Consider the following 24,886-nt stretch of genomic DNA (forward strand, 5'->3'; position numbering starts at 1 on the left):
TGTTGCCAACTCAGGGACCATGACAAACTTATTAGCAGTTTCTACCATCATCGACAAAGCCATTTTAACATCTAGGACATTATTTTGCTGCTTCGTCGACTTTAAAGCTGCATTTGACAGGGTTCCCAGGGCGCTACTCTGGGAAAAATTGAGGCGGTGGGGAATTCCAGACAAAATCCTGAATCCCATTATCCAACTGCACACTAATACCTGGGTTCGAGTGAAGCTAGGGTCCGGCACGCATCTCTCGCGAAAAATCATGACCTCAAGAGGAGTTAAGCAGGGATGCGTGCTGGCCCCCCTTCTCTTCAATCTTTTCATAGCAGACCTGTCAAGCACCCTAGATAAAGTAAACAGCCACCCGCCCAAAGTAGGAGGCACGGCATTATGTAACCTTTTATATGCCGATGATCTGGCCTTGTTCAGCCTCACAAGGGTAGGGTTACAAAGGCTCCTTGACTCACTGATGCAATACACGACGATTAATCAACTAGAAGTCAACATGAAAAAGACCCTGATCGTCCCCTTTGGCAAGAAACGTTATGGAGGTGGTGGCTGGTCTCTAAATAAAACAAGCCTCAGTACTGGCCAATCATACAAATACCTAGGCGTCCACTTGGACTCCAGAGGTAATTTTGTAAAGCAGAGTAACGTGATTGCAGCCAAAGCCTCAGCACTAATGGTATCATTGTCCAAGCTGTCGGCGAAACTCTCGGGCCCAACCCTTTTCCCTCTATTAGAAGTCCTAAGAGCAAAGGTCGGCCCCACATTATCATATGGTATAGAGACCTTCAAAGGTAAAATGAACACTGTCTTAAAAAAATACACAACAAAAATTTACAAAAAAGTACTCCATCTGCCAAGCTCTGCATCCCCAGCACAGATTAGATTAGAGTTGGGGCTAACAAATTACGATTCCCAGAACCTTGGTACATATCTCAAGCTCTGCCACAAACTAAGACAGGCCAAATCTGGCACACTAGAATTTCTAGTCTGGAAAGAAATTTATGAGAGTAACCCAGGAGGATCATTTGGCTGTCTCCTGAAGGATTATATACACCAGATGTCAGCCGCTGACCTCTGGGCCCTCAATCCCAGCCAGTGTGCCTTTAAAAATGCAATTAAAAAATGTGTGCGATCGATATCTCTCGCTACTGATAAAGCACTCCTCACGAAACGCAGCCATTCTTGGGCAGTAGTAAACTCCTACAAACAAGTATCCGCAGCTAAGTATTTATCCACCACTTTTTCACTCCATTTAAAACGCTGCTTCTTCGCCCTAAGAATGGGGGACTGGCGCTTTCTTCAAAATCTACCCATCTGGCGCCGCACAGAGGGGTACACAACCTGTAGAGGATGTGGGTTAGCGATAGAATCAATTATGCACGTGGTCTGTATCTGCCCCACCTTTAATTCCCAACGCAGGTGCATGCTTAGGCTAGAATGGAACAGGTTGGGGGTTCGGACCTGCAGGCATGCCATCATTGCCGCTTTGTGCACGGACAATACTGTTTTAAATATAAAAATTGCCAAATTTATTCAACAAGCGTATCGCTACCTTAACATCAAGAAAACTGCCACGGCATTGCCACTGACCTTTTAGACTGATTAATGTTCTGTAACAGAATTCCCACCGGCCAGGGGGCTAATAACACCAATCGAAACCCTGTCGTACGTACCCTCTACGGTTTGATTTTGTAATTGAATACGATGGGAGATGTTTGTGACACGCCAGGTCATCTTTTATAAAACAGCTTAAATTGTTATTCATTTTTTTTTTTTTTATTCTTTTTAATGCTATTTATGTCTGTACGGGTTTCTCTTTTAAATCTTTTTTCTCACAAAACTGTACATAATGTGATTTGGGAAAACTTTCAAAGATAGTGTTCTGTATCTAAATACAGACACTGGACGTTGAGCTGGCGGGAAAAGAGCTGGGAGCTAGGTGGATTTTAACACAGCTGGCTGAATTTTTCTACTCTTTCAATCATTTTTTATTTATAAAACTGTACACAATGTGATTTGTGCAATCTTTTAAAGATATGTTTTATATCTAAATAAAGGAATTATTACTAAAGAAGTCCCAAACTGGGGACTTGAATTGTCTGTGGGGGCCGGAGGAGGCGGCGATACTGGTGGTGGTCATGCTGCTAATGCCAGACGAAGTGGAGGATGTGGATTGCCGAACTTTACTATGTTGTGCACTTTCACCACCACTAATTGAGGTCGAGGTGGATGGAGGTCCCTTCTGGCGAGGAAGAAATATGGAAGCGGTAGGTGTTGGTGTACTAGTTAACTCCAATGATTGTGGTGTTTCCATTGCCTCCTCGTCGACAACATCATCATCACGCTCAGCAGCTTCTCGGGCTAGGGTCAAAATGTCTGTTTGCTGCATGCCCGCTGAGGCTGGAGTGAAGCCTATGATGACTGCGTCGTCGTCGTGAGAGTCTTCATCAGCAGCAGTATCCGCCACTTCTTGTTGAGCCTCATCACACTCCATAAGTATGAGACTCTGGAAGAGCTTCCTTTTACGCTTAACTACCTTTGTCAGATCATGGTGTGCCTCACTCTCAGACGGCAATTGTGCTGGTTCCCAATTTTTATCCATATCATCAGAAGGAGGTGGGCTTGAAGAAGATGTAGACACCACCCTTGATCTCTTCCTTGCTAGGGGTGTGGAAGACAATGAATGATCATCAGGAGGAGTGGCTTCCTCAAATGATACCTCACCTTGATTGTCGATTTACTGATGTGCCCCTACTTCAGGAGGAACAATTATTGTGGGCACTTGTGACCCTCCATGCATCTCTGCTTGCACATTTCCTTGCACTGCCATGTGGTTGTTGTTGCAGCTGTGGTTGTTCAACACTCGTCAGATGAGTTACAACAACCTGTGTTGATTGAGGGACATTGCTGCTACTTTCTTGCGATGAGCCAACATCACTGGTCGATGGTGATTGAACAACTAGACTAAGTGCCTCTGCAGCACTCAAGGGCTTGGACTTAAGTTGGCGTGGTGGTGGTGGCACTGAGCCCAAAGGAGCTTGGTCCCCAGCAGATCCTGCTGCTGCTGCAGGGGTACTTTTTTTTTTACTCCCAAAAAATGCGGCGGGCGGCACACCAGTCTCCTTGGTAACTTGCTTCTTCTGCTCCTTACTGGCAACTTTCTTGCTAGAGGAGCTACGGGGAACTTTTTTTGGGGCCATCTTCTTCAGAGCAGGTCAGAACAGCAGGCCGCAGTTGCACGAGTTGCAGAGTTGTCTGTGGCCAGACGTGACGTCGCGTGACGTTATGCTGCACACACACACCGCTGCAGGACTTCTTCCTGGCACTGGTGGTTCTCTTGAGTCTTGTGCACCTAAAAGCAATGGAAGACAGAGGAACATCAGTTCAGTTATACACCCCAAAAAACGAAAATCACAGAAAAATCAGCACAATCCCAAGCCATCCAGGCCCTCCATGATGTTTAAATTCAAGACACCCCACAGAAAGGCTAGGCCCATGCACCACTCACTACCCCTGGTGAAAAGGCCACAATAACAGCCCAAAAAAACGAAAATCACAGAAAAATCAGCACAATCCCAAGCCATCCAGGCCCTCAATGATGTTAAAATTCAAGACACGCCACAGAAAGACTAGGCCCATGCACCACTCACTACCCCTGGGCATAAAGGTTGAAAGCTAGGCAAAATGGTTGCAGACCTAAGAACACTGCCTGCATTCAAAATGGCCCCCTGCCTCCCAGCACATGGCCAGGGCCTGCCTGTAGCAGCACTCAAAATGGCCCCCACCCACATGGCCTGTCCCCATGAACACCCCAAAAAATCGAAAAACACAGACAAATCTGCACAATCCCATGCCATCCATGCCCTCCGTGATGTTTAAATTCAAGACACCCCACAGAAAGACTAGGCCCATGCACCACTCACTACCCCCGGTGAAAAGGCCACAACAACAGCCCAAAAAAACAAAAATCACAGAAAGATCAGCACAATCCCAAGCCATCCAGGCCCTCCATGATGTTTTTATTAAAGAGACCCCACAGAAAGACTCAGTCCACCCACCACTGTGTACCCCTGGGCAAAAGGCCCCAACAACAGCCCAAAAATCGAAAATTCCAAAATTGTAGTTGCAGCAACTGTAATGCCCCAAACAAACTTACTTGTGAAATTTCTAATCCAAAGTGATCCAAAGAAAGTCAAAAAGGCCTCAAATCCAAATATCCAGCAGCAACCACAAAAAGTAATCCTTCCAGATGAAGAATCCGAATGAAAGTGACAAGCACATGAAGAAAGCACTGGGAGGAGCCTGCTGGACAGGAACAGGAAGTTGGAGACTGTGGGGCACTTCCTCCCCCCCCCCCAAAATAGACTCCTTGAAAAAAAAAGTGCAGGCAAATGTCAACCTGAGAAGTTATTCTGATAAAAATCATCATTTCCAGAAGGTTTATGCTACTTGCTGGTGGATTTCTTGTGCAGAATTGCAAAATTTGTATTTTCGCAAGTGCGAGATTGTTGCTGCCCGCCGCATCTACGTGTTCGCAATTGCGAACTCCCGCGATACGTGATCACGGCGTACTCGCGTTGAAAAACTCTCGCTGCAAGATCCAAAATGGCGCAGCACTCGTAAAATATCGAGAAAAACAACTCGGCAAACGCTGAATGACGGTAAGTGAACGCCGCACGCCGCAAAATTGTATCACCAAGAAAAAAAAATCTGCTGCGTGCGAATTTGCGGATTTTCGGTAAATTTGCGAGCGTTCGCGGATTGCGAATTTACCGAAAATCCGCAAAATCCGCGAGCGGAACGGATTTTCCGCCCATGCTTAGTGGTGGGCCTTCTTTGACACACGCCAACGTCGGCAGCTGAGCAGTGAGGCCTGGGTGTGCAGGGGCGGCCAAGACAGGTCGGGGACCAGCGGCCTAGGGTGCAGCTGGCGTACAGGATCGCAGGGAACACAGCTCACTGCGATGGAGTCAGCCTTGTGGTGGGGTGAGGGGTGCCGCTCTGGCAGAGAGGTTGAGCATTCCAGAAGAGAACGACGCCCAGAGCAACATACTTTTTAATCACACCCCTATGCTGACCTGGCACACGCCGGGCCAGCCCACTCCGCTCACGCTTACAGGGGGGGATGTAACAAGCTAGATTTCCGCGAGCTTCCCCACTGGCTGGGGTGACATGGTTGCATCCACTGTCCACTACACTACAAACACCAGCGGTGTATGTCGACATGGATATGTTTGTGGTCTGCGTACTGCAGTCTGTTCTGCACATCCACGGCACACTTGGCATGGTGTATATTCTCATTCATCGGTGACTTGCCCCCCTCGCACGTGCGTAGTCCCCACCTCTTCCCACAATCTGCTATTGTGTGGCTGAAGTGCCATGCCGTTGACGGCTTATGTGCATGGCTGGCCCAGGTTCCCACAGTAAGTTGTGCTGTTGTGTCTGGTGGGTAGGCATGTTGTTTGGCATGTTGTATGTGAGTTTGTGACATGTGCATTCCCAGTGTTGTGAGTTGCATGATTGTGGAGTTGAGGTGTATGGTGTGTTCATTTAGTACTTGCCAACGAGCAGTGCCTTTCCTTAGCTGCCATCCTGGAAGGGCTGGTTGATGATGGACTGTCGGTAGATGTAGGAATCATGCACACTGCCTGGGTGGTTGGCATCAACGTTGATGAAGAGTCCAGGTGGTCCACTATTGCCTGCACCCTGATGGAATACATGTGCTTTCTGTTGCGGTTATTGTGTGCAGTGTTGTCAGGGGGCACAAGTAGGACACATGTGCAGTCAATTGCCCACAACACATGCGGGAAGCCAGCTATGGCGTAGATGCCTTGCTTGGTCTCCAGCTGTTCCTGTGCAGTGTGGGGGAAGTATAGATAGTGGGTTAACAAGGTGATGATGTCATCCACGACCGTTGTGAGGAACTTGGATTGGGCTGGCTGTGAGACTCCTCCGACTCTGGCAGTTGTTGGTTGGAAGGTACCAGAGGCCAACACATGCAGCACGGCCAGCAGCGTTGTCAGAGGTGGGATGTTGGCTGCCCGCTGTGTTGGTACCGTCAGCCTGTGGGCAATGGTGGTCAGGATGTGGAGGATGGTTGTCCCTTTGAGCCTGTAGTGGGCAATGACATTCTCTGGTGTTGGGTCTGTGAGCTTGGTGCGTTTTCAGGGGGTCACTGTCTTTGTCTGCGCTGCCTCAGTGTTGGTCCGGGGGGGGGGGGCGGTGGGGTTCCGGGGGTGGTCCTGGGGTGGTGGCAGTGGGTGTCGTGGCCTTCTTGGGTGTCTGGGTTCCATAATCAGTGGCTCCATTGAATCTGTTGTTCTTCAGGAGTGGCTCTGGGCTGGGCTCCCTTTTCTGGTGCAAGCTGTCGTCCGACTTTACACCAGGTAAGAGCAGGTGTCAAATTTCTGCTGCTAACGCGCCTTATTGCCTGTTTTGGGATTTTATCACTGATCTGGCTGGTCATTGAGAATGTTGCGGAGTGGTGGTGTTGCTTGGCTTTTGGCACGCGAACGCCTACTCTGCATCTCATTAGCAATAGTTGCTGAGCTCAACTGTGGCGGTGTTTTTTGCGGATGCTTTCGCAGGTAAACTGATAATATGGGCTGTTATCACCAGCTTGTAAGTGGGGGGTTAGTTTTATCGCAACTTTGGCTGCGATAAAGTGCAGATAACGTGGCGATAGTTCCTTGAGAATATGCCCCTCAATGTCTAGCTTATCCACAGTGTCACCTACCATTTCGGGAAATGTGGGTCTTTTAAGGGCAACCAACATACACTACACACCTCCATGTACGGTAGAGTCCGTCAGATGTAACATTAAATTACTTTCATAGATTGGCCTTTAGTGCAAAAACCTAGCGATAAAAACATTGTCACCTCGTTCTCTTTGTTCTCGATTTCTTTTCTTGTTACTTACACTATTTTTGGTTAAACTATTAATTTAATTAGGAATACACTTTATTAGAATAGTGTGTAGTTGTGGTTTGTAGTTTTCTGATATGGATAGCTTTTTGACATCAGCAATGGGTTTTATGACTCTTTCCCTCACAAGCAGCAAGTATTTAGAAGTTGCAAAAATAAGAAATACTGACCACTACTTAGAAAATTACAACTTTGTCGATAAAAAACTTGTGTTTGCACTCTATCTGGAAAGATTGCAATCGTAGCTCAGCAGGTCTTTTGTTTATGCAATTTTTAGGGGGAAGAAACGCTTTCCAGCACAACATGTTTTCCTATTTTTCAAATTCAGGCACAGTCTGGACATTTTCTCAGGACTATCACTAACACTAACCGTTACAATTCCCAATATGCAGGGAACAAAGGTCACACATTTAGCCTGAATGTCATTGGTAGAAAAAAAGTAATGAAGGCTTTGCTACAAAGTGCACGAAATGTCATAAAAAGGGCTCAGCTCTGAGGGAAGGGGGGAAACCCTCAGCATGTAAAGAGTTAAGTGAGAAGCTATACTTTTAATAAAAACGTTGATGTGAGCAATGGTCAATAATGGCATGGTTGCATAGGAGAAAATAAAGGAATAAATAGCTAGGAGCAACTGGGGTAAAGATTGCTTTGGGGAGATGGGGTGAGAAGAGGGATCTCGAGCTTCGGGTCGTTGTGATTAGTGTTGATGAAGTGCTGATCGCAGGAAGGCACACCTGTTGTATTTTTCCAGAAACGCCTAAAGTTAACTACAATGGGCCTCATTTATGAAAAGTGATGCATCGCTGTGTGAAAACAGCGATGCGTCACTTTTCACTGCCCGCTCTTTACGACACCAATGATGCGTCATATTTACAGTATGACGCATCATGGTGCAAGGAGTTACAGATACGTCAGTATTTCTGACGTATCTGTATGGCGCAAAAGTGACGCATTGCTGGAGTGTGTCACAAAAGTGACGCAACTTCAGCAATGTGTCCTTTCACATGGGGCAAGCCCCATGTGAAAGGGCCTGCATCAGTCTTACGCCTGCTGTGAGGCAGGCGTAAGAATTTGAAGCATTTGTGTCCTAGAAGTGGCGCAGTGAAATCTTATAGATTTCACTGCATCACTTCTATGACCCTTTCTTGTGTCAGAACGCCCCCCCCCCCTGAATACATTATACCTGGCGTTGGTATAATGTAGAGCAGGGGTTTACAAAGTGACGCATCTACCTAGATGCGTCACTTTGTAAATATGGTGCAACAAGGCACATTTTTTACGCTGCTGGTGCGTCACAAACAGTAAAAAAGTGACGCGCGGTCTCATAAATGAGGCCCCATGTACGTGCTAGTGGGCTAGTGGTGCCAAATAACTGTGAGCAGTCAGTGAGATGAGTGAATGCACGAGGTACTGGTGCATATGATGTAGGAGTGGGTGAGAGAAATCCTTGAAGGGGTCCTTGAAGGAGTATTTACCAGCATATATTTGATGTGTAACTGGTCAGTTAGGAAGAACTTGAAGAAGTGGAAGGGCATCACTTTCACCCACAGTTTGGACAGAGAGATGCTCTGTTTTACCTTATCAAAGATACTAACAAATGGATTCCACAGAAATGACAGAATAGGCCTTAGTTGCCTGTTTACCATGAGTCCCCTCTCTGTCCTGACTCTCCTGGTCCTGCCTGCAGTAGGGAGGTTGTGGTTTGCGGATATCAGACAGCAGTACGTTTCTCCAATCCTTTCTCCCACACCACTAGCTACACCACCAGCTGCACAATGTTGGGCAAATGCCTACTGGACTATAGCGTATTCCATTGGGAGATCTTGTGGCTCAGCAGAAACAAGAAGAGGCAGAGCAGGCCGGAACAGGTGTCATCAATGCAGGCTCGCTTGCATGTCGAGGTGATATTTAGCTACTGGGTAGAATGTAGCCATCTACCAGACACAGTGTTCAAGTGTTAAATGAAAGGAAAACTAAATACATACCTAAAGTTAAGAGTCGCACGGGAAGTCTCATGACGTCTGTCTGTTCTACAGGTTCCACCACCGTCTCCATGATATCATCTTCTATGTGAACTGTAGCTCTGGACAGCAGTACATCGATTTGGCTCTTTATCTCCATGTAAGGAGACAGGTAGTTCCATGAATGAACTGATAAACATTATTTCATCCCACAGTTGGCTTGACTGCAGGTCATCAGCCAGAGGTAAGGTATTTTGGCTACCTCCCGGGCAACTAGGGTAAAAGGGACTCATGCACCACCAGTGTTAAGGGTCTCATTATCCTACCTTGCTGCAATGGAGACATAACCTTCGGGTGACAGGTACTCCCTGATATGATCACTGTACCCTTTGATCTTGGTTCCCTTTCTGCCTGCCTACTCTTAGAGTCATCCCAGAAAATGTTTCTGCCTTACTAGTCATATTGTAGGGTGAAAAGAGAACTAGTGAGGTGAGGTGACTCACAATATTAGATAATCCAGTCCAGGTCAAAAAAGACAGATGTCTCTCTCATAATCTAAGAGTAATTACAGCAACGTTAAGATCTTTTTGAGATCCTATAGGCCTGGCACAGGGTATTCCGCTCATCGACTCAAATTTCCGATTTATTTTCCAGAGGATCCTCTGGTAACTAGTCAGAGAATTGTGCATTTTGAAACATTTGAATTTAAGTTGATGCTCAGGTAGGAAGATTAGTTGGTTTAAGAAGTCAAGTGAAGTGCTGAAGATCCACTAAATATGACAAACACAAAATTGATGTAGCTGCCTAATTTCCAGGGTGCATTTAGCTGCTAGATTCGATTTTCAATATGGCCCTCAGGAGAGATTTTAGAAGCATTTAGTGGAGACCATAGTGATGTTGGTCTTAGGCCCACATGCTACTAAAATACCTGATGTATGCTCAGTAAACTAGCTACAAGCATGTGCACTCTGGACGTTTTATTAGCAGGGTTGCGACCCTTGTGACACATGTGATGGATGGGTGTGGAGTGCCAGTGTGTCCCGCCCTTGAGGTAGTGGCTGACAAACTAAGTGTCTGCTGAGACACCAGACGTGCAGCTGAGAGTACTCAGGCATCTTGGCACATGTCCATAATTTAACCAGCTTTTGCTGGGCACAAACAATTCATCAATGGAGTCCAAATTCCTTGGCAGCCTGTCTGTCTGATCGATGTCCACTTACACACTGTTGGGTGGACCTGTGTGCTCTGGCAGTGATGCTGTTGGTGTCTGACAACTCGAACATGGTGCATCAGGAGTGTCGGTGGAGTCCCGCTACAGAGTCTTCTCCTGGAGGCATCCAGGTACTAGATGGCACGACTTGCCAGGGGCACCTCAGCCTCTTCGAGCTTTGCAGGTGCAAGCTTCACCTTGTGACGAGTTGCTCCTTGGTTGGATCGGGCGATGCACATGGAAGTGATGTTGTGGTTGCCATTAGACCTGGAAGACGGGTGGTGATGATTTGCCTTGAGAAAGGATGACTGGAGGTACTTCGCAGCCATGCATCTTTACTCGTGCTGTTCTTCTCCTGTTGCATCTTCGACTGGGAGCAGGGATGCCATCTGACTTAGACAGCCAACACTCAGGATATGACGTTCGCACTGGGAAGCGCTGGGGAGAGACACAGTTCAAGCTTTCTGCGGCTTACATTTGGTTCTCCCATTGAGCTGCCTCCAGGGACGTTGCTATGCCCTAGTGGCTGTCTTGTGTCTGCGGGTGAATTCTTGTCTTGCAGTATGAGTCCTCGTTCTTCTCCCTTCACTGGTGTCTCCCAGCGCACCTGTGTTAGTCCGGTTTTTCAGGTTGACAAGTGGTGGCAGCTTGTCACTTGGGGACGGGCGACTCTTCTCCTGACAGTAATAGGCCAATGTCTGACGCAGGCTTACAGCATTTTTGTCTCTGGCCTGCTGCGGGCAGTGCTAATGCAGGTGGAGATGTAGAGGCTCTCTCTTCTGCATTAGGGCCATGCTAGGCCTGTCCACACATCTTGGCTCTGTGGAACTCTGGTGGTGCGTCGTGACTCATATCTGCACATGCAGCAGCTTGCATTGCGGAGGCGGCAGACAGCCGCTAGGGGAGCTTGTAATGCTCACTTCCACGTATTGATGCTGCCTATGGCCACGGATTCTATAAGTATTTGATGTGCCTTTCTCTTGCAGGGCATCAAGGTGAAACCAGTGCTCTTGTTCCACTGCCACTGTCAGCAGGTGGCCACTAGGAGGCATGTATTACTCTCTTGGGCAATCTCTCCATGTGGGAGGCAGGTGATTGACATGAACGTTTACTTATTTTCTTTGTGCATATAAGCTGGGCTGCTGTTAAGCTGCTCGAGGCAAACAGTCTCTTCATGGGGTGCAGGGTACAGTCAACGCCAGTCTTGGATGTCCTTCACAGCCTCTGTCTCTGTTGAGCCAAATGGATGGAGAGCTGTAGATGCCCTGTTTGTAGCTGGTGAGTTAATGTGGGGTAGTGCATTACCAGAGGTATGGTTGCGGGGCACTGCTGGGTCTCCTGCCAAGGCCAGCGTACAGTACAACATAATTGGCCGCTAGGTGGTACCATTACACAAGGCTGTGGATGTCTTTCTTGAAATGTCCGGCTACGTAGACCTGTATTTGGGTGATGAATGGCTTTGGCTGGGGTAGGCAAAGCTCTTTGCTGGGCTATGCCTTCAGTGTGGTGCTTTCACGCTTTGCCCTCGTCTTCCCTTTCATTACCGCCAGTGATACGGCCGTCAGTCTCCTTTGTATGCACAACAGCAGCACATGAAGCTGTGTTGGCTGGTGTCCTCAGAGAGGGGTGGGAGCCGTGAGCTGCTTATAGTGCCTTCCCTTATCTCCAAAGGCAGCTTCCTCTGCTAAGGGAGTTATGCCCTGGCTCCAGCCGCAGGCAGGTCCACCACAGCAGTCTTGGACTGAAAGTATGGTGCACCACTTTCCTTCAGTCGCCGGCCAGGGTGCAGTGTGGCAAACCACCGCTAGGGGCTCTGCAGATGCTTTAGGAGGAGGCCACGGCTCTCTTTGGTGAAACCGCAGGCCACCTCTACTTAGAGTTGCTGATGCGGGACTCAGCCCCCAAGCCTTAAATATGAATTAGTTTGTTCACTTACAAAGTTGGTAAATGAGTTGCTGTGGTCAATATCAATTTGACGTTAAATGAAAAAACCTATAAATTCCACCTTGCCTCCTTAAATCCGGACAGATATATACTAATGTAACACTTCAGGATACTTTTTCGTTGAAGTGCCTAGTTTGTTTCACTTCACTGAAAGTATATAGCATTTCACTGGCTTTACATTTTTTTAAAATACTTTAAACACATTAACCTTACCCACCTGTTTGGTTGGTAATGCTCCCTTCGGAACATGGGACACATTCAAAACAGCATCTAGGCTTCCCTTCTATAGCTGATTTTCTATAACCGGGAAGACACGGTTCACTGCAAAGTGAGATGGGTACCTGAAGAACAATGAAATGAAAAAAGTGATGTAAGAAGAATATTGAACATGTCTGAAATGGAGGCTTCTCTAAAGTGCCAACCACAAACAACTTTCAGCAGTAGATATATTTGGGTAAACTGTTGGGCCTGGAGTTTTTTTTAATCTATTTTCTCAGAGGGATTCAGGGGGGGGGGGGCTTACAAATCAGCGCACATATCTTATTCATGTGTAAGATGTATTAAAAAGTCTCACTACTCCCATTTATGATGCAATCTTATACACTGTGTTGCTCGAAGGTCCTCTGTCGTCGGAGTGAAGACTTGTATGTACAAAACTATTGACTGTATGTCATTATATTCTTCATTTTTATGACTTTATTCTGATAAAAACATATTCATAAAGGGTCAAACTCATTGCAATATGAAAACATACAAAATTGTGATATGTTAAAAAAAGTAAATACATAAAAGTTCAATACGATGCAAAGCTGTTAAATTACAGTCATACAGTGTTCTTCAAGTTACGAGCTCCAACAGCAGTTTTCAGAAAGGCCCACACGAATTATCAATTCTTTATCCTTCACTTTAAGAGGGGTCCTATATGCCTCTCTATAATCTACATAGAAACGCCTCTTAAAAAAGGAAGTTGGAAGTTTTGTATATTGCGTATAATACTTAAAAAACATAAGCAGTGTAATAAGGTTTGGCCTGAATGCCCATCGCATTGAAAGGGAGTAAGATCAAGTTTATCTAGAAAACACAGCCGGAAACTTAATAAGCACTTAACATTACATGCCCTTAAACGAAACGCTCCCAGCTGGCCCTAGGTTTAGTCAGATAGCCAGCCAGGAGATGGAATGAATTCATTTTTTATTGTTGGTTACTAAAAACCATTACATAAAACCAAAGATACAAAAATCACAACATTACAAAAGTTAAAATAAAGAGAGTTTCAAACAGATCAAGTTGTCTAGTTGCCCTGAGAGTACTGAGATGCCAAGGAAAAGGTTCATGGGCCGGCAAAGGGCTCTATGATCCGGCCAGTGGAAGTCTTCAGCATTGTTCGTGCTTGAAAAATAAACTTCCCAAAGGCGGCCATATGCTTTACCGTGGTCAGGGTGTAGAGATGAAAGATCCCATCCTTTGCAGAGCGTAACCCTGAATGTCTTAGTAATGGCCTAAGGTAAAGACTGCGGGGCAAACGCAGGGCCAGGTAACAGAAGAGAAGATGGGCCAGTGACTCCCGTTTATAGCTGCACAGCCTGCATTCCTGCGCTCCTGGGCTGTCCTTGCCGCACTGGTATAATTCTTTGAGGGGCAATGGGTATAATCTGTAAGACAAGATCTTATGAAGGGCTGCACTGCCCACTGCCTGCGTGAGGTGCTGTTTAGGAGTGTGCTGGGTGTGCGGGAAACACAGGGTCTCATGCAAGTCTTTTCATCTCCTGAGGGACTCCAGATCCAGTTCCCGTTATCGCACACACACTTGTTTTTTAATCACGTTTTTGATGGCAGAGTATGTACAGCCAGGAGATGGTCATTCTCAATATTTAAAAACAAGGCCACACTTGGTTTACTGTTCTCTTTGGCTTGTCTATCCTCACAATAAATATCAGAAAAAGATTCCCTTTTGGGTATAATCTTATAGTGCAGAAACACTTTCTAATCACAACAACTCATTTATAAAGGAGCAGAAAGAATGAATTATTTAAATTAAGACAGTTTATTAAATTAAATTCATAAAAAAGCTTATCATCTCTTAACATTAGACACAGTTAAAAATTACATTCACAAAATCATACACAGTAAAAAACCTATAACAGTATACACATGGGAAGCAAAGCCAAAGGAATGAATAGATCCTAATAGCATGAGGGAAGTACAGTAATAACAGTTATAATCCTGCTCTGATATCCAAGGAGTATTTTCAACCAGAGTTGTTATCACCAGGACTTAAAGTACTTCGACTCAAAAACAGGAGCATCGATGCGTTTCGGTGGGCACAACGTTAGGGGGCCAACACCTTCTTCAGGATAAAATGATTCAATCTCACATTGAATTTTTTAAAAACATCTGAAATGTAAGAGAAGATATTTCATATAAGCGTAGCTTACAGTTTTTTATAAAAATTACCAAAGTTACAACCATCAATAGTTTCAGCAAAACACACCCTAAATGCTCCTTATTTTATGCTTAATACATCATTCTCACATACATCAATTCCAGACTTCATATCAAAGTGTAAAATCAAGTTACGAAGCCCTTCGTATTACATCTTCTATTTTTTAATAGTGAACACTATGCAATTTCATACTTGGCATATGTGAACAGTATATAGTCTCCTATTTCTGAAGCCCATTTAGGTACCATCACCCCAGCTCTATGATAATAACTGGCATATTGTGCATCACGAGTAACTTCATAATTACCTTATTCGAAGATCACTCAGAATCTCAATTATTTCTGGTGCATCATATGATACCATAATAATGGCTATCTAAATATTAGAGAAGAGACATATTGTAAATACTGATGTTCTCTGTACGTATGTCATCTATGCTCTATTTAATATTACATCTGTGACACAAACCCTTCTATTAGGCGCAATCTTTGTTCATTTATTATGGACAGGCAGCTCTTGTCTACATTTCATCTGAAGGTGCAAATAAGAGCATGTGATGACTTTAATGTAAGAGTGACTCATATTGAGTACCCATCCAACCTAGCATACATAGCCTCAAAAATAGGCTTATACCGCTTCACCGCACTCCATTTTTATAGTTTTAACATGAGAAACGTCGCGTCTCAGAGATTACTTCCAGGACGCAAAACTAATAGAACATGGTGACCTATTTCACACATCACAGAATAGGGCCTGCTTCATTGAGTTCTCATACGATTTCTGTTTCAAGAAAGCCTCATTTAGGAGCCGGACACGAGTGTCACTGGAATGTTAGGCTGCCCCATAGTTCCTATTATTGCCCAACACTCCAAGATCCACCATTGTTTCATATGTTTAATTGCATATTACAAAAGTTGTTTAAACAGCTCATCCTTAAAGAGAAAGACATTATTAGTCAAAATGAGTTTTACACATCTAACAATAAAATCTTTATTGGCCCCTCCAAGGTCCTGAGTCTCCAGGATATCCAGAACTCCTTTCCCTCAATGAGAGAAATCAGTCCTATGTAAGGGACTCCGCACATGTGATTTCTCTCATTGAGGGAAAGGAGTTCTGCGGAGAGACTCAGTGTCTGGTTACTCTTGACATTGAGTCTCTCTGTGTAAAACTCATTTTGACTAATAATGTCTTTCTCTTTAAGGATGAGCTGTTTAAACAACTTAAGGGGACCAGCATGGGGGCCACTTGTGCCCCCAGTCTGGCCTTCCTCTATGTAGGCCAATTTGAGGGCAAACATGTATATAATGAGGTTGCCCCTTTTTTTGAAAATGTAGCGGGCTGGTACTGGTACATTGACGATATTTTCTTTATCTGGGAAGGCTCGATCGAATTGTTAAATGATTTCCTGCTTTGGCTGAATTTGTGTGACCCCAACCTAAAATTTACATCGTATCACAGCATCTCAAAAGTGGACTTTTTAGATATTACAATCAAGGAAGTGAGTGGATGGTTGGAGGTAGAACTATTCACCAAACCTTCGGCGAAAAACACACTTCTTCATTTTTCGGCTTTTCCTCCTAAGTCGCAGAAAGAAAGCATACCATTTAGCCAATTTCTGCGGCTTAGGAGGGACTGTTCGGAACTTGAAGATTTTTATAAACATTCAGAGATTCTGAAAAAGAAATTCAAAGATAGGGCTATACGAAAAAACGTTTAACGCACTCAATGAAGAGAGCCCGGTTTTATGACCGGGAAGCCCTAGTCAATAAATCTGTGAAAGAAAAAGAGCCTTTAAATAAAATTGTGTTTGTGAGTAAGTTCTCAACCCTCAGCAATAAAATAAAAAAATGTAGTGAATAAAAATTGGCACATTTTAAATCATGATGAAAATGTCACTCTGGAAAGACCACTCTTTGCTTTTAAGAAAAATAATAACCTGCGTGATCTCCTAGTCCATACCTATAGGGAGGGGAACCAATCAGTTCAGAAAACGATGATAAATACGACAGCAGTAGGGAATTTTAAGTGTAGTACCTGCAATATATGTCCACAATGCCTGCAGACTACGGAAATACTCCACAACGGCCTAACATTAAAATCCAAGACCATGAGCAACTGTAAAAGATAAAATGTTATATACTTTCTGAGATGCCCCTGTGGCCTTGGATACGTTGGGGAGACAGGCAGAGAGGTACGTGTTAGGCTTCAAGAGCATAGGTCCGCGATTAAGACCAAAAAGATTACTGCACCGTTGGCGACACATTTCCTCGAGGCGGACCACAACGAAAGTGATTTCGTATGGTTTATTCTTGGGAAAATAAAAATTGGTAAGAGAGGAGGAAATATGCATTCCAAAAGGAAAATGCGCGAACAATGGTATATCTCCTATCTGAATACGGTGAGGAATGGCCTTAATTCCAGAGAGGAATGGGAACGGTTGCAATGATCAACTTAGGATAGTAACTCTGTATACTGTAAGAAAGGGAGATATATTTATATATTCTGTTCCTAGTTAGCTGTATTAAAATGCTCGGCTATTCTCACCAATATACATGGAAGTCATATGTCATGAGTAATTATATTTTGTGTGGTGACTATCATTATGCAGTATAATCATGTACATAGGGCCACAAAGAAATCAGTATAAAACATTAACTGTAACCTCTATGTCTAATATACACTGGGGTATGTTTATGATTGTAAAACCATGTGCAACTACATCTTGGGCATATGAGAAATATCTAGTATACATTGGGAGGAAAACGAATAAGGTATGTAACATACAATATGACAATAATGTGTTGTCATTAGGATGGCTGTGGGATGGAGAAGTAGATGTGTAGAGGCGAGTGAGCGCTACACATGCCTTAACGTTCACCCTGTAAGTTTGCCAATGAGCATCATCTCCGCCTACGCATTCATATGACTATCGAGAAATAAAAGCTTTAGTGTATGCACACGATAAACTCGGCATGGCACATGACTATCGAGAAACAAAAGCTTTGGTGTATGCATACGATAAACTCGGCAAAACTGACAAAATGGGGTTAGTTGCCGTCTAATACCATCAGGATTGATATTTGTATCATCAAACATAGTATGTTTCCAAAAAAGATTGGTAGAAACTATGTCTTTACAACACTATTCATCCATTTATTTATCGTAATTACATGCACATGGCGTTTTCTGTATAATTACGACTAAATGAAAATTAGGATTATGGAAGAGTCTTTCCTCTAATGTGCCAATGATTATACAGCGTCTTCAGCGCTCTAGTGGCTGGAGAACAGGGAAACAGGAACTAATTAGCGCCGGGTGTAGTAATAAGCGGGAAAAAGGCGGAAGTAAAATTTTGAACAAGCCCAACCTAGAGTATATATAATAGGGCGTCGCCTGATTAAAAGGTGATCTAACTTTTGGAGCGTATGCCCGGACAAGGAACCTGTATTAAGAACAGCAGGTAAGGGAATTAGTTAGGGAACATTCCCGAGGTCTATGAGAATGCAAGCATATAGAAAGCGCGGATTGAATCGCGCTTATTTTCTGTCTATTGTTTATGCGCAGACCGCTGAAGGTTGCAACTGGGATTACTAAGTAACCCGATAACACGTGAAGCTACGTATGGTCCTTATTTTAAAACACGGCAGACTCTCCTTTTGTCGCGTTCTAATCTAGGACCCTGATCGATACTGTGACCTTATGCCCCTATACGGCTATAATCCCTTTGTACCCCTATATTGGCATAACCGATCAAATGCAATATTCAGAAATTCGTCTCTGGCCTCACACGAACAGAGCCACATTTCAGAATCGCTTCCTCTGCAACTTCCTTTGCAGCTCATTAGTGCAAATGACACAGCAGAAGTCACTATCAAGATTCCTAGATTAACACTCTGAGTTCTTCAACATGATAAAAAACTCAGCAACCTGGGAAAGCCCCGCTTGCTATGTTTTAATTAGTAATAGAGCTCTAATGAGCACTGAGAGACGATCACTTCCTAGTGACATCTTTATTGACGTCTTATGTCCAAAAACTTACGTCAAACCCTGCACCTTTCAGGTATAAATATTACCAACGTTGCCTTAAGCAAACGCTGAAGCTGATGATACCATCGCTGACTATCGCTACTGCTATCGCTGCTAACGAGCGAACGATGGTGTGGTGAACACAGGAGCTGAGCAGCTATCCCCCTTCAGAGCCCAGCAGATGCAAGCTGCCCGCGGACGCTGCCCCTCCTCCTCTTCCTCGACGCACTGAGAGAGACGCTGTCTTTTCTCCTGCTGTGAAAACCCAGCTCCGGCGTTTCCAGCCTACTCTTGCGAGTGACTGGGATATCGAGTCCCTGGAAGGGGATACCAGACCTCTAACATTCTATTCCAGAGGTATGGTGTTGACTAAACCCTTAGAGAGAATTCTTGAAGCAAACCTTGGCAAAACCAACTTAACTAAAGCTACTTACTTACTCCCTCCCAAGTATTAGGCTTAGGTCAGGTACACTGGGGTAGGCGTAGTTAGAAGCACCAGTTGAGTACTTTAGCTAATGTATATATGAATGTATATATGTTTTATTCATTTTAAACCATTGTATGGCTAAGAAACCATATCAATGCTTTTACAGTATTATTTCGCAAAACTCATTTTACTGTACATACTTTTTATAATAACAAGTCTTGCAATTGTGGCAATTCATTTCTCTTGTATGAGAAGAAAGACTGTTCAATAAATAATACCTTTTTATTGAAAGCGCCCGTCTCTCTATTCTCTACATATTGTGAAAGTAATCTGCACAACGACTGACTGAGTAAAATAACTGTCTATTGTTTCACACGACTCTAGAGATTGACTCTTATCTGAGGAGCAAAGTTGTCATGTTGCACGGTTGTTGGAAAACTGAATCCCTTCTTGGCTGTGCCAGGGAAGCTGATCACTTCCTATTCAGTCAAGAAAGTTTCCAGTGACCTCTGAGCTAGTTGGTAACAAACCCAATTAAGTTTAGCATAGTCAGTAGAGGCCTGGAAGATCCGCACTTCTACGTCGATACTACTGTTTATGTTATTCCAATGCGCAGGGCCTATTGGGAAAATAGGAACTACACTACACTTTCTGTTTTTAATGTATGTCATAGACTATAATGTTAACAACAATGTTTTCCTCTCTTAGAATGACTGTTGAGTGGTTTAACAAAACATACACTCGGAGGTGCGCACAATCGACAATATGCGTGTTTGTATCCACGGAGCTGGCGACAAACAAAACAGATTCTGGGCCCATGAATGCACGGCCAAAGTTATGCTTTAAACGGCGCCTTTTGTAATATGCAATTAAACGTATGAAACAATGGTGGATCTTGGAGTGTTGGGCAATAAATAGGAACTATGGGGCAGCCTAACATTCCAGTGACACTCGTGTCCGGCTCCTAAATGAGGCTTTCTTGAAACAGAAATCGTATGAGAACTCAATGAAGCAGGCCCTATTCTGTGATGTGTGAAATAGGTCACCTTGTTCTATTAGTTTTGCGTCCTGGAAGTAATCTCAGAGACGCGACGTGTCCCATGTTAAAACCATAAAAATGGAGTGCGGTGATGGTTGTAACTTTGGTAATTTATACAAAAAACTGTAAGCTACGCTTATATAAGATATCTTCTCTTACATTTCAGATGTTTTAAAAAAAATCAATGTGGGATTGAATCATTTTATCCTGAAGAAGGTGTTGGCCCCCTAACGTTGTGCCCACCGAAACGCATCGATGCTCCTGTTTTTGAGTCGAAGTTCTTTAAGTCCTGGTGATAACAACTCTGGTTGAAAATACTCCTTGGATATAAGAGCAGGGTTATAACTGTTATTCCTGTACTTCCCTCATGCTATTAGGATCTATTCATTCCTTTGGCTTTGCTTCCCATGTGTATACTGCTTTAAGTTTTTTTACTGTGTATGATTTTGTGAATGTAATTTTTAACTGTGTCTAATATTAAGAGATGATAAGCTTTTTTATGAATTTAATTAAATAAACTGTCTTATTTTAAGTAATTCATTCTTTCTGCTCCTGTATAAATGAGTTGTTGTGATTAGAAAGTGTTTCTACACTATAAGATTATACCCAAAAGGGAATCTTTTTCTGACATTTGTCGTCTGGTGCCCTACCCTTTTAGACGTTGGGGACCCTCTCTTTTATTAGAGATATCCTCACAATAACACTTGCATAGTGCCTTATGAAGCTCCTTTATACGTACATTATCGAATTGCATCTCTTCATGTGCCGCCAACGGGTCTTATACCATGTACTCAATGAACTGTCCCTTTTTAATCAGTATCACTCAGCAGATGGGGCTTCTGGTGCACTCACTCTATGAAACAAGCACGCAAAAAGAAAAAAAGGACGCAAGTGGTGCGCGTGCGACGGCAAAAGTGAAAGCAGGCTGGCGGTGGTGTGCGATGTGCGTGCACCATGACGAGATAGGAAAGCCAGATGGCGCCTCTGCTCATCATTATGCGCGTAACCGCACGCTCGGTGCCAGCCAAAGGCGTGTGGTCGGACTTTTAAAAGCCCACACACTAAATGTCTTTCCAGTGCAACACATGCGCTAGCTCAGGCGAGACCTAAAAATTGGTACAATAGCAGAGTTTGACCTGGTGCTTGATAACGGGGAGAAAGATAGTTTCTTAAAAACATTAAGCAAAAGCCAGGCCCAAATATCTGGTTTAATTTCATGAGATCTATTGGCCCCCCTTCAGGTCCTGGAGTATTAAAGCCCATACTCTTGTTTATGGCTACCTCCACTTCGGCCAGAGACATCATTACTCCCTTAGAAATGGGCAGCTTGGATATCTCATTATCATGAGATGACGAAGCGCATATCGCTAAAAAAGGTGCTTCCCACGCATCGCTAGTTATAGTGCAACTAATTGGTGTTAACATCTGACCCATCGCTTGCATATTTGTAATGGCTGCCCAAAAAGGTTTACTATTCATTTGGCTTGCCGTATTGGCAAGCAAATTCCATCATTGGACCAATACCTCTTCCTTCCTCAGTGAGGTAACCAGCTTATATTATTTCCTTAATGAGGTCACAACTTGTGGGCTCCTGGGCTTGGCCAAAAGGGCCTGACACAACTGTCGGTTCACTAGTGAGCATTCGTGGTTAAACAATCTAGGGCAGTGGGAGATTGATCGGGCAAGTTTATTTAATTCCATCTTGTTATTCAGACAGACATCAGAGAATGTGGGGACTACATCAGGATTGGGTTTGTGCACTGTCAAACAAAATCTTGACCACCGTGAGATTCTCTTGACCACTTTGTAAAATAATTAGGCAGCATCAACTCCACACCACACTAATTGTACATTATCCATGGAGGGTTCCATGTTCCTTGCACCACATTCACTTTTGTTCTCGGGCTTCGGGGACAGTTTGAGTGCCACTTCAATCGGGTTGTGATCCCCATGGTGTGTTACAACAACTTTACCATACAATAAATATCCCTCTAAATTGGAAGAGATAAAAACATAATCAATTAAGGGAGCGCAACCCCTACCTCTAAATGTAGGTTGTATTGTATCATTATTGTGAAAAGCAGCAATGTCCATAGCAACAATCAAATTGTGGAATGTCAAATATTTCATCAGCTCTACACCCCATTACAGGCTTGAGCTCTGCTGAGATTGACGAAAAATGTGTCCTGGGGGGCCAGCTTAGCATTAGAATCACCTCCCATGCATATGCCACTGGGTTAGAGTTCACACCCTTCGAATTTCTAATGGCAGTAATGTAATTAAAAGGCTAATAAATTTAGTGTTAGATTTTGTATAAGAAATCATTATTACAAAAATGAATCAGGTATAGGGTCATGCCCCTTTTGTATCTTATAACCTGAAAGTTATAATTATGAGTTGGTATGGCCTTGATGTCATGAGACCACACTCACAGCCTCTTCAATCCCCATAGAAGTAAAAACCTGCAACACGCAAGTTTAAAAGCAGTGACTTATACTCAATTTAGGAAACCCACCCCTGTCCCGTGCATCCAGCACTCCGTGTGTATGTGTTTGTGAAAATGATCTTTAAGTGAATTATACGTGCATACATTATTCTGTGTTAACACTTATTTCCTTTTGTGACTCTTGGCGGTGTAAGTTTGGGTTACTTTGTTTAATAAGATATAACTTTAGGCGGTATGCATTGTTATGCTTGAACTGATGAATATTGGTTTCTGCCTCACTTCTGCAGACAAGCGGAAACACGCGTTGGTTTACTTTTCGGAAAAACGCGTGTGCTCCGCTTCAGTCTAAAGCGGAAAGACGCGTTTGTTTACATTTCTCTCTGCGCGCAAGGAGAGAAGCTCAGCATCAGAAGGCACGCATGCGTCTCGGCGTTTGGGTGTGGTTCAACTATAAAAACCACACCTGAGCTTCTGGAAGACGCTTAGCCTTCCAGCCTTGCTTGGGGAAACATCGCGCATCACCGGAAGACCTTCAGGATCCCTTCAAGGTTCGCAGATTGCAGTACATCTTTGAAGGACCAGTTCAGGACAATGCAACAACAAGACTTTGAAAGCTAAGTGCAAACTCTATTCCTCATAGGCGCCCATCGCTAGCAACCTTTTCGGAAAGAACAATTTTTGGAACATTCCCTCTGAAATTCAAGAGGGGAATTAATGCAAGAAAGACATTGAATTAATGTGTACAATGTGGACATAGATTGTGATGTCAGTTTAGGCTATATGTATATTTCTTCGTTTGCTGTATATGTATATCTCTTAGTTTTTTAAGCAGGAAATCAAAGTCATCAGAAAACGTGGAAGTGGTGAAAGTTATTACAGTTAGCAAAGAAAAGTAAGTGCAAGTGGAAAAGGAAGTCGGTTTAGAATCTTTCTTCTAGAACTGGTATAATTGTGCATTTGTATCTTTGTAGTGAAACTGCTCCCCGCTGAATTTAACTTCAAGAACTGAATCTCCTCATCATCTCATCTCTGCTAACCTGTTCCGACACACCACACCACTTCCAGGACGCGAAGCCTCTCTTAGTAGATCGCAGGTAGGATATTTAAAATCTGGAAAGAGGTTAACAGAATTACAGATTAGATTAAAAGTAAGAGAGTGACAACCCCATTGTAGACAAGATACTAAGGTGAGCTTGTTGCTTTGCAGGTCGACTACAAGAACTCACATTAGCGTCAGATCCGGCCACTCTCCCTTTTAGCTATCCAGCATCTTGGCGCGTAAATCTACTAACCACCAGAGGTAGGATAGGTTTCAGGGAGTTTGGCTCATAGCGTCTCTGCAAAACCCGTCAAGCACCTTACAGGTAAGATTGCACAGCCTTTCAGGTAAGAGTGACTTGATTCACCTGACAGAAGGCTAAGCCCACGGAAAACAGTTTTGCCCAGACGCTATGGACCAAACAGGTCAGGTGTCTCTTCAAGACATTGCAGCTATGTTAGCTGAGATTAGACACGAGAATGCAGAACTACGTAGGGACGTTTCTGAACTACAAAGTAATTTACAAACTTCTAAAACATCTTGGACTTCTCCTATTAGGCCAGCAACCTTTCAACCTCCAATGCAAACTTTGTATAGTGGTAACGCATCTAGTACCCCTTCTGCATCTACCCAAATTCAGGTGGTTACCCCTGTTTCTGTACCCTTGGCACCGCCTGAGAGATTCTATGGCGACTGCAACAAGTTTGCTATATTCCTAAATCAATGCCATCTGCATTTTGTAGCCAAACCCACTGCATTCCCTGATGATTCGGCGAAGGTAGCTTTTATTCTTTCTTATTTGGGTGGTGAGGCAGCTCTCTGGTCTGTACCTTATGTAGAAAGGAATGATGCACTTCTTTATGATCTAAGGCGATTTAAAAACACCATGAAAAAACTATTCGCCAAGCATGTCTTTGTACAGTCGGCAGATTACGAACTACTAAGTTTGAGACAAGGGTCCTCAGATCTTTTACATTACATCTCCTCCTTTAATAGATTAGTAATAGAAGCTGAATGGCCAGAAGACAAACGAGTGTCTTTGTTCTATAGGGGGTTGAAGGACGATTTGAAAGACATGGTTACACAGATTCTTGATCCTCCCACTGACTGTGAGGAATTTATTGACCTGGTAGCTAAGCTAAATCATCGCATAATAGAAAGAAAGGGAGAAAAAGGAAAGACTGATTTCAAACTTTTCTTATCTAAAGACAAAACAAATCCTAAACATGAATCCACGCCAAGACAGGATCCAACTGAACCAATGCAAATAGGAACAGTTAGAGGTCCTCTGTCTAAAGACGAAAGAGAGAAGAGGAGAAAATTGAATCAATGTATGTATTGTGGGAAATCTGGGCACTTTGTCAAGGAGTGCCCAACTCGACCCACAAAACCTAAAACAAAACCAGTCGATGTCAACGCGA

General features: G+C 43.8%; 1 protein-coding gene across 1 annotated transcript in view; it reads right to left on the bottom strand.

Annotated features, from left to right (window-relative positions):
* The window catches only part of LOC147703553 (extracellular calcium-sensing receptor-like), a 299,497-nt gene that overhangs the window by 35,113 nt on the left and 239,498 nt on the right, over window positions 1-24,886 (bottom strand). The window contains exon 5 of the mRNA XM_086929515.1: window positions 12,263-12,386. Within this exon, the coding sequence (XP_086785641.1) occupies window positions 12,263-12,386 (124 nt within the window). The remainder of the gene's footprint in view (window positions 1-12,262; window positions 12,387-24,886) is intronic.

This window comes from Lissotriton vulgaris, chromosome 7 (genome assembly GCF_964263255.1).
Source record: "Lissotriton vulgaris chromosome 7, aLisVul1.2, whole genome shotgun sequence".
NCBI classification, from domain to species: domain Eukaryota; kingdom Metazoa; phylum Chordata; class Amphibia; order Caudata; family Salamandridae; genus Lissotriton; species Lissotriton vulgaris.